Source organism: Scomber scombrus, chromosome 2, assembly GCF_963691925.1.
Source record: "Scomber scombrus chromosome 2, fScoSco1.1, whole genome shotgun sequence".
NCBI lineage: Eukaryota > Metazoa > Chordata > Actinopteri > Scombriformes > Scombridae > Scomber > Scomber scombrus.
The window spans coordinates 35,767,661-35,777,955 of record NC_084971.1 but is presented as its reverse complement, the minus strand read 5'-3'; the positions used below and the strand labels follow the sequence as shown (position 1 = coordinate 35,777,955).

Genomic DNA, 10,295 nt, shown 5'->3' with positions numbered 1-10,295 from the left:
ATACTCCACTCTGATTGGCTCTAAACTAGCTGTGATGTCACAAATCCTGCAGGTGTTAAAAAACTTTAAACTCAGTCTTTAGATGTCGTCTTTGCTTTGATAGATTTATTCAATAATCACCAAGGAGGAGAAGGAGGAAGAGGAGGAGAAGCAGGAAGAGGAGAAGGAGAAGGAGGAAGAGGAGGAGAAGGAAGAAGAGGAGGTAGGGGAGGAGGAGGAGAAAGAGGGAGAGGAGGAAGAGGAGGAGGAGGTAGGGGAGGAGGAGGAGAAGGAGGAAGAGGAGGAGGAGGAGGAAGACGAGGAGAAGGACGAAGAGGAAGAAAGAGGAGGAGGAGGGAGAGGAGGAATAAGAGGAGAAGGAGGAAGAGGAGGAGAAGGAAGAAGAGGAGGAGGAGGAGGAAGAGGAGGAGGAACAGGAGGAAGAGGGAGAGGAGGAAGAGGAGGAGGAGGAGGAGGAAGGTGAACGGTCTCAGGTGACCTCCTGCACGTTGAGGCATAAAAAAACAACAGCAACAGAAACAGAAACTTCATCCTGCTCGACGACCATGACGACCTCATTTAACACTCTGGTTACCGGGCAACAACAGCAACTACAGCAACAACCGAGGAGAGGAAGAAGAAGAAGACTGTAAACCTGAGCCGTGTCTAAGCTGCTCGCTCTCACAACAGCAACAAACACACGAGAGAAATAAAAAGAAGCTTCACTCGAACATGAATGTGATGAAAAAAACAAAAATGACGACAGAAACTCTCTAAATGTGACTCTGTACCATGTTAATATCGATCTGTGACAATAGAGACTTTGTTGTTCTCGTCTTACATTCGAAGTCAAAGATAAGCCTGTTTCCTGTTTGGTGACTACAGTTCCCATAATGCTTTGCGGTGTGTGTGTGTAAGCAGTAAGTGTGAGCCAGAATTAAATATCTGACCCATGAACAGTCGTGTGAATCAGCTGTTCAAACATGATTCAGACTGTGACTGATTACTGTGGAGAAACATGATGATGATGATGATGATGATGATGAAGGAGCAGCTTTCCTCTGTGATTTATGAGTAAGCAGATTTATGGAGGTTTTTTTAATGACGATGCGGTCCATCTCCCCTCCATATATATATAACCACATCAAATCATCTCCATGGCAACGGAGTCAAACCAGCAGCCAGATTCAGTTTTACTTTAACCCTCCAGTTGTCCTCGAGTCAAGGAAGGAAGGGAGGAAGAAGGAAGGAAAGGAGGGAGGAGGAAGGAAGGAGAGAAGGGAGGGAGGAAGAAAGAAAGAAGGAGGGAAGGAAGGAGGGAAGTAGGGAGGAAAGGAAAGGAAGGAAGGAAGGATGGAGGAAAGAAGAAAGGAAGGAAGGTAGGAGGGAGGGAGGGAGGGAGGGAGGAAGGAAGGAAAGAAGGAGGGAAGGAAGAAAGGGTGATGAAGGAAGGAAAGAGAGAGAAAGGAAAGAAAGAAGAGAGAAAGAGGGAGGGAGGAAGGAAGGACAGAGGAAAGAAGGAAGGAAGGAAGGAAGGAGGGAAGGAAGAAAGGGGGATGGAGGAAGGAAAGAGAGAGAAAGGAAAGAAAGAAAGAGAGAAAGAGGGAGGGAGGAAGGACAGAAGGAAGGAAGGAAGGAAGGAAGGAAGGAAGGAAGGAAGGAAGGAAGGAAGGAAGGAAGGGAGGGAGGAAAGAAGGAACAGTCAAAACAGACGGGGTCAATATGACCCGGGAGGACGACAGGAAGGTTAAAGGATAAAGTCGCAGTTTTTCCTTCTGACTGTTAAAAGATCTCCTTCAAATGTGTTTTTAGGGCAAAAATCTAAGTAATTTAGTATAAAAATGTATTTAAAAGTTGATGTGAAGCTTAAAAATGTGTTTTAAACCAACAGTCAGGGGCCCAAATGAACATTTTCAAGCTGTTTTTAAGCTTCACATCAACTTACTGATGGAAACATTGTGAACTTGTCCTTTAATCCCATTGAATTTAGCTGAATCTAAATATTTCAACATGTATATTAAGACACAATAAGTATTAAAGTGTTCTGGACTTACCGGCCACGCGAAGCTGAACGGCAGCACGATCCCGGCCTTGTCGCTCTTTCCGTTGCGTAAAGAGAAAGTATTCCCTCCGAGCACGGGCGTGGAGGCGGCTCCGAAGCTGCAGGGCCCGGCCGAGCTCACCTTCAGCTGGTACTCCTTCAGACAGACGCGGAAGTAAGTGTCGCACTCGTCCATCGCGGCGCACCGGCGGTCAGCGGCGGCGGAGGTGTCCGTCCGGGTTCGGTCGCAGCAGGCGCCGCTCTGCAGACGCCCGTTAACGTTCTGCATCGATAAGATCTGGAGCTCAAAGTGTCCCGAAGCTGAAGAGACCTGCAGAGGAAGATGGAGAAGGTTCAATAAAGGTTCAGATAGGAGGACATGTTCACTTTAAACATGTTAAACATCGGATTGATTTCTAATGTACTAAGAAATGTCCAAATTCTCTGATTCCAGCTTAGATGTGAATATTTTCTGGTGTCTTTAGTCCTCTGTTACAGTAATCTGGGTCCTTTGGGACTAATTTTGGACTTTTGTGACATTTTTAGACCAAACTGATCTATTAATAAAGAAAATAACATACAAATCAATCAATAATGAAAATAACTGTTAGTTGCAGCTTTGTTTTAGTTAAATATTAGTTGGCTACTACTACTACTAATACTACAGTGATGTTTGAAATTAGCAGATTTTTTCATGTTGGGTTTAACCGACGACTAACTGAATATTCGCTGCATGCCGACATTCACAGGAAACCTAATAAAAATATAACAGGTGGATTATTTTTCTCCCCGTCATAAACAACTCTGAGCATTTCCTTTAGCATCATGTTAGCAATGAGAGACGTAACGTTAGCTTTCTCTCTGAGACTTTTGTTCCAGATGTTGACGTACTAGTTTGGTGATTAGCGTCAGGTCCGTCTCCCTCAGTAACCGTCACAGCAGACAGCAGCTTTTTGTCCATGTGAAGCCACCATAGCTCAACTCTGCTCCACATATTTCACACCTGACAACATTATCCTTTACTTTCTGGAAGCTTTTAAACCACACTGGACTTTAGTGTGTCTTCGTTTGCATCATGTTCCCTCCAGTCAGCTAGCTAGCAGGATAACTTACTACCATCATGTTCCCTCCAGTCAGCTAGCTAGCAGGATAACTCACTACCATCATGTTCCCTCCAGTCAGCTAGCTAGCAGGATAACTCACTACCATCATGTTCCCTCCAGTCAGCTAGCTAGCAGGCTAACCTACTACCGAGTCAAAGTAGCCGAGGAGTAAACATTCATTCTGTGTTTCAGGTTCAACTTCAACACAAGAAGATTAGAGCTCCTCCTAGTGGCTGAAAGTAGCTGTTAATGAACCTGAATACTCGACTACACAGCTCAGTGACTCAATGCAGCAAGACATCATGGACGTCAAAGATCGTCCCCGCAAACGATTATTCCGTTATTCAGTTTTAATGACTCATCCAATCCAACTTTATTTGTTAAGCACTTTAACACAAACAAAGTTGACCAAAGTGCTGTACAGAACAATAAATAAGAGACATAACAGCTCACACGAGGCCCAAAAGACATAAAACATGAGAACAAATACTAATAATAGCCACGCAATAAAAAGAAAAGAAAATAAGAAATTAAATCAAGTAAAGTCGACATCTTAGTAGACTCATCTTTAATCTGGTTATTGGTCTCTAAAATCTCTTTAATCTTAATTTCTGTGATTTTACACACAAACTTCCTCCTTTAGCAGCTTTAATGTGAACAAAGTGACGAAGAAACTATCGTTTATTCTCATTATCGACTAATCTGCTCTTTGTTTTCAGACTGAATCAATTCATGTTTTGGTCTTTAAAACCTCTAAAGAGCCAATCCCAACATTAACCCCTTACATACTGTTCATTTCTTTACATTTAAGAGCTTTAAAAACATCATATACACATTTCTTTAAGCCAGATTTTTCCTAATGTGACCCTGAATATACAACAAGACATCATATTTTTATTTTTGTGCAGCTGATAGAAATGTTTATATATGCAAATGTACAAATTTCACCTGTTTTTAGTCCAAAAAAATTTAAAAATCAGCATTCAAACATGTTCATATTGTATAAAATCTTCTCCTGGACCTTAAAATAGTGATTGTGATTGTCTTTAAATCAAACAGAAGGATTAATCAAACATGTATTAATGACTGATGGGGAATTTATGAATGTGAATTGGTGCAGAGACTAAGTATTAATCAGAATATGAACAGTATGTAAAGGGTTAATGTCTTATTGTCTGAAAGCATAAAGATTCCAGTTGCTATAAAGTGAGACGAGGAGAGAAAATCAGCTAAAATTCTGCAGGTTTAAAGACATTTTGGACGAATCAGCACTAAAAAACGAAGTGTCAAACATCCTGCAGCATCTTAAACATGAAGATTATCTGCTTCTCTCTGTTTTACATCACTGGGAACTGAATATATTTAGACATTTGGACATTAAACCAACTAAATACTGAACAGATGAATCATTGCAGCCCTGGATGAAAAGGTCAAGAGGTTTAAACATCATCACCTGCAGAGACGTCACAGTTAAAAGCTTCATATTCTGTGTGATGGTTTAAATATCGGAGTCACAGAGTTCAGCAGAGTCAGCAGGAAACAGCCTGAATCCATCATGTTCGGGACACTTTTACTTTACGACTCGAGCGTTCCCTGAAGCCAAAATCACACTGACAGAGAAACTGCCAGAGAAAAAAAACTCCTCAAATTTCAATAAAAAAAGAAAAAAAAACAGGAATAATTATGTCCAACCACAGTCTGAGCTCATGTGATCCAAACCTGACAGATATTACGGAGCCAGAATCTCATTAAAAGGTTTTTGAATTATGTACACAAGTCTTAATATGAACTAATCTTTAACATGAGAGCAGACTGAGTGAGTGGGGAGACTGATCTGGGTTGGAAAGTGTAATTTTATGCTTCTTTTTCACCTTTATATGAACATTTAACATGATTAAAAGTAGAAAAGGTGAAGTTTTATGTTGGTTTATGGGCAAAACTTAACTTTAAACTTCATTTTTTCTCATTTGACTGCAGAGACAGACACAAACATAACTTAATCAGCTGTTTTACTAAATGCATATTTCACCATAATCTGAATATTTTAACATTTTAAACGTTTAAAACTACTCGTTCAGCTCACTTTTACAACTTGACACAACTTTAACTGCAGATTAATGAGCTGTCAGTAGAGGAAAGCAGCTTCTTTATCCGAAACACTAACAAAAAAAGAAAGATTTATGACGTGTTTCTGTTTCTTCCTGTCCTTGCACGACTCAAAGTGACCCAGAGTAACCTGAATGACCCAGATATAAGCGGGCCTGTGTTGTACCTGGATGCGGGTGCAGAGCAGCAGCAGCGCAGCCGGGAGGAGCAGCAGGAGGACGGGGCTCCGCGTGAGCCTCATACCGGCGGAGGGTTGCTGCCTGGCGGATCTCTGTGTTCAGTGGAAGTCTCCAGGTTTAAACCCCTCCGGATGGGACATGCACCAGCTTTCCTTTCCAATAAAAGCCCCCAAAAATAGCAAAGATCCGCACACAGTCCTGCTTCCTTTTGTCTGCTATTGTCCTTTCTTGTTTCTGCGCGTCTCAGCTGATCGCAGTCTCGAGCGCGACTGGCTGCAGCTGGAGCTCGGATAGCAGTGTACCAGCAGCTCGTGCAGGGAGGTTGGGTAATATCCTCCCACTGATCCCACCCACCATGCATTAATATTCATGAGGTCGGTTTGTTTAGATTGAGTTCACAGAGAGGTGGAGAAGTGGCTTCACACATGGAGCCTAAAAAGAAAACTCCCCCAAAACTGACATGAGAGGACTTTAACGTCTCAATGATAATTATACAAAGATGAAGAAGATGAAGAAGATGAAGGAGAAGATGAAGGAGACCCGCTGCAGTTTGAACAAATAGTCAAATGTTTTGCTTCTTTGCTGAAATTTTGAGTCATTTTGCAGTAATGCTTCTTCATGTACGGAGGCTCGGAAGTGTCAATATTTGCCTAAAATTCAAAAAAATCATACTGTACACTGAGTTCTTGATGTTTTCTTTGCTGAAACTTTATGTAATTTCTCAGTAATATTGACTTTATGCTTTTTCAGGTATGGTGGCTCAGACATGTCACCATTTTCCTAACATAAAAAGACCAAAATCCATAATGTACGGAGTCCCAGAAGTGCCAAATTATTATTTTATATTTATTATTTTTCCTAAAAGATACTTATGAGATAAAGTCATCATGTTTTTTCTCTGTTGAACATTATACACTTCTTGATTTTTGTACATTTAAAGGTTGAAAACAATGATAATTTTTGCGTTTATGCTTTTTCCTGTACGGTGGCTCGGACATGTCGACATTTTCCTAAAATAAAAAGACCAAAAACGATAATGTACAGAGTCCCAGAAGTGCCGAATTATTACATTTCTGGTCTTAAAAATCTTTCATTTCAAATAAATCTTTCCTAAAGGTAGACTGTGTTATATGGAAGTTACGACAAGATACTTAATTATACACGTCTGTATTTTTTTGCATTTAAAGGTTGAAAACAATAATCTTTCAGGACTTCGGGGCTCCGTAATAAAGACCAACACAAATATTATAGGATGCACAAATATATGTGTATATAATTTTTGAGTTTTTCCGGCGCTTAAAAACCCCAAATTAAAATACAAAAATATTCCAAAATAAATCAACAGGAGCACTAATAAACATCTTTTCTTTTCTATTGAGTTAATTAATTATATGAATAGTTTATTTATATTTACACTGAATGCTCAGAATAATGTAGAAATAAAGAAATTATTACACCGTTTTGTTTTCTATCGTCAATAAATTAACAAATCAAATGTTCTTGTGTAACAGTCAGATTCCTGCTGTTAAAATAACCACCTGATGATGTCACAGCTCCACCATCATCACCATCATCATCATCATCATCATCATCATCATCATCATCATCATCATCATCATCAAAATCATCACCACCATCTATATTTTCCATTTCATTCATTATTTCACATTTTATTCAGATTTTCTTCTTTATCCACATTTATTTTTTAGTTTTCTGCTTCTTTGTCATTACGGACGTTTTATTTTATTTTATTTTTTTATTTATTTTTCTTATAACATTTAACCTCTCAGTTATTTATTAGAGCTGCAGCAATAAAAATAAGCTTCCAAGTCTTAAAATCTAAAAAAAAGGACATTATAACCTGCAGTAGTTCTGCTCCATCAGAGCGAAAAAACAACAAATACTGAGATAGATATCAGAATAAAACACAGAATATTTACATTTTTAAATATTGTATTTTACATTATTTTCTTTTTAGGTATTATTTGGACATAAAAAGACAAATTAAAGGACATAAAGAGAGTCCTGTGGAGAGGATGACACCAAGAAACACACAAAATATTCATATTGAGATTTAAAACCTTTAAGCATCAACTGTATATTATATAAAATGAGGTAATGACAGATTGAGTGAATTCATAGCGATATATGTGAAACGTGGTCGAGTGGAGGAATGAAAGGAGGCGGTTTTGGGAGGGGCGGGGGGGGGGGGTGATGGGCGGAGGGGGAGGTGACCATGAATTAGAGCCTGAGCGACAGAACAAAGGTGGCTCCTCTTTATTCTCACATTAGAGCAGCTGGGCCCTTTTTCCCTTCAAGAAGCCCCATGAATAGATTATTGGACCGCTGTCAATGAAAAAGATACAAAACAAAACACCACCCAAACCCTACCACCCCCCCCCCTCCACCACCACCACCACCACCCCTAACAACCACCCTAAACACCAGCCCCGACCCCCCATCGGACCAGCATGAGACCGACCCCCCTTAAAAACACGAGGTTTGAGGCCTGAACACATTTCTATGAACGAATCCTTCAAATTACAAGAGCAGATCTGAGGTTTGATCACTTGACTTCAAACGAGGAGCGTTTTCTAATCTGGCGCCCCCTGCTGGCAGATATCAGCACTACATCATCACTCTGGGCCTGATTTACTAAAGGACTGCGTGTGTAAAAACGTGTGCAAACTTGACAAAAAATGTGCAATCTGATCTACTAACGCAGCGGACTGAGGTTTGTGTCTTTCAAATGTGCAAAAAGATAATATGCGCTGTCCATTTAGTCTGTTTGCCTTAATGAATATGTAATATGAGGAGCTTCAACCAGGCGGGGAGCTCCGGTCCTCTGAAATGAGGCCAACGTTGAAGTAACTTAAAACTGCATTCTATCAAAAGGCCACCAGGGGGCGACCGTTTTAGTGTCAAAAGGACTTCGGTAATGTTGCTGACGGTAACTGTGTCTATAAATATACGTTTAAATCGCAGGTATTAACCTGCTGTTACTATGGAGACGAGGAGACGGAGACACAATGACAGAATACACACAGGATGGAGTTTTTCCACCTGTGTTAATATTTTTAAAGTGGAATATTTGTGGTTTTACTAACATTGACTTTGTCACAAATACTCTCCCATATGTGGGTTTCTCTGGTAATATTAGTTTTTTGTTATAACTCAATATATTAGTTAACCTCTTCCACTAGAACCTGATCACATTTCATTTGCAGCTTGCAGCTTTCTGCTCATCCAAACTCTCCATTAAGACACAAAACCCTCATTAACCCTCTTGTTGTCCCAGAGTCAAGGAAGGAAGGAAGAAGGGAGAAAAGAAGGGATTACTATCCTTCTTTCCTTCCTTCCTCCCTTCTTTCTTTCCTTTCCTCCCTTCCTTCCTCCCTCTTTTCCTTCCTTCCTTCCTTTCCTCCTTTCCTTCCTTCTTCCTCCCTTCCTCCCTCCTTTCCTTCCTTCTTTCTCCCTCCTTTCCTTCCTTCTTCCTCCCTTCCTTCCTCCCTTTCCATCCTCCCTTCCTTCTTTCCTTTCCTCCCTTCCTTCCTCCCTCCTTTCCTTCCTTCCTTCCTTCCTTCCTTCCTTCCTTCCTTCCTTCCTTCCTTCCTTCCTTCCTTCCTCCCTACCTCCTTTCCTTCCTTCTTCCTCCCTTCCTTAGTCCCTTTCCATCCTCCCTTCCTTCTTTCCTTTCCTCCCTTCCTTCCTCCCTCCTTTCCTTTCTTCCTTCCTTCCTTCCTTCCTTCCTCCCTACCTCCTTTCCTTAATTCTTCCTCCCTTCCTTCCTCCCTTTCCATCCTCCCTTCCTTCTTTCCTTTCCTCCCTTCCTTCCTCCCTCCTTTCCTTCCTTCCTTCCTTCCTTCCTTCCTTCCTCCCTACCTCCTTTCCTTCCTTCTTCCTCCCTTCGATGTGGCAGCGCTGTGGTTAAAGTCTGGTCAGGTTCAGGTGATCCTGGTTTGGGTTCCAGACTTCTACTCCACCAGGAGTTTTAAAGCACTTTTAATCTTTCATTTGCCTTCTTTCCTTTTAATCATTTTAATGCAAATCATTATTTTATGCTCTTTTTTAGAGATTTTCTTTCTCTTTCTCTTTCTCTTTTTCTTTTTTCCAATTTTCACTGTTTAATCATCCCTTGATATTTTGTTTTTATGTAAAGCACACTGAGTTGCCCCTGTGTATAAAATGTGTGATATAAATAAAGCTGCCTTGCTTTGCCTTTCTACAATAAGAGATGCACACGCAAAGGGAAATGCATCATCCAGGACTCCTCTCATCCCTCTCACAGACACTTTTCTCTGCTGCAGTCAGGAAGGAGATAAAGGAGCATTCAGACGAGGACTTCTAGATTACATTACAGCTTTTTCCCATCTGCTGTCAGACTACTGAATGCACAACAATAATTTCAATAATTATTGGCTGTCTGTCCCCTCCACTATGCAATATGCACTTACATTTCAAAACTAACTTAGCACTTATTTATTAACTATTTATGGAATATTATTTATATAATGTCTTAATTTTAACTGATAATTTGAATGTTAATGATTGCACTGTTCTCTCTTTTGGAGTGTCCTTGACGTTTTTGTGTACCATCATAAGAATGACAATTAAAGTGAATTTGAATTTGAAAAAGTTGCACTGTTAACACAGTAATTACGGCTGCCCAATCAAATCCGAATTAGTGCCTTTAGGCTACCGTAATAACTGTAGTAGCAGCACATCTACAAAGCCCTATTTTGTTAACTTGCTCAAATTGATTTGGTCATTTTTTTGTGGGTCAGTAGGATACGTACATAAAGGATCTTTCTATGTGTCTGTTTTATTCTTGTTTATTGCTGGAATACGACCAGGAGTCTGCACCAGTTACCCAGAGGGATGAAGAAG

General features: G+C 40.4%; 1 protein-coding gene across 3 annotated transcripts in view; it reads right to left on the bottom strand.

Moving 5' to 3' along the window:
* LOC133999141 (protein jagged-1a-like) overlaps positions 1-5,592 on the bottom strand; it is a 35,025-nt gene extending 29,433 nt beyond the window's left edge. For all 3 annotated transcript variants that reach the window (XR_009927372.1, XM_062438317.1, XM_062438328.1), the window contains exons 1-2: positions 5,396-5,592; positions 2,034-2,351 (exon numbers count right to left, since the gene is read on the bottom strand). Coding sequence is in view for 2 of the 3 variants with exons in the window: in XM_062438317.1 (XP_062294301.1) it covers positions 2,034-2,351; positions 5,396-5,470 (393 nt within the window). In the remaining variant the exon portion in view is untranslated. The remainder of the gene's footprint in view (positions 1-2,033; positions 2,352-5,395) is intronic.
* Between the last annotated feature and the right edge of the window lie 4,703 nt (positions 5,593-10,295).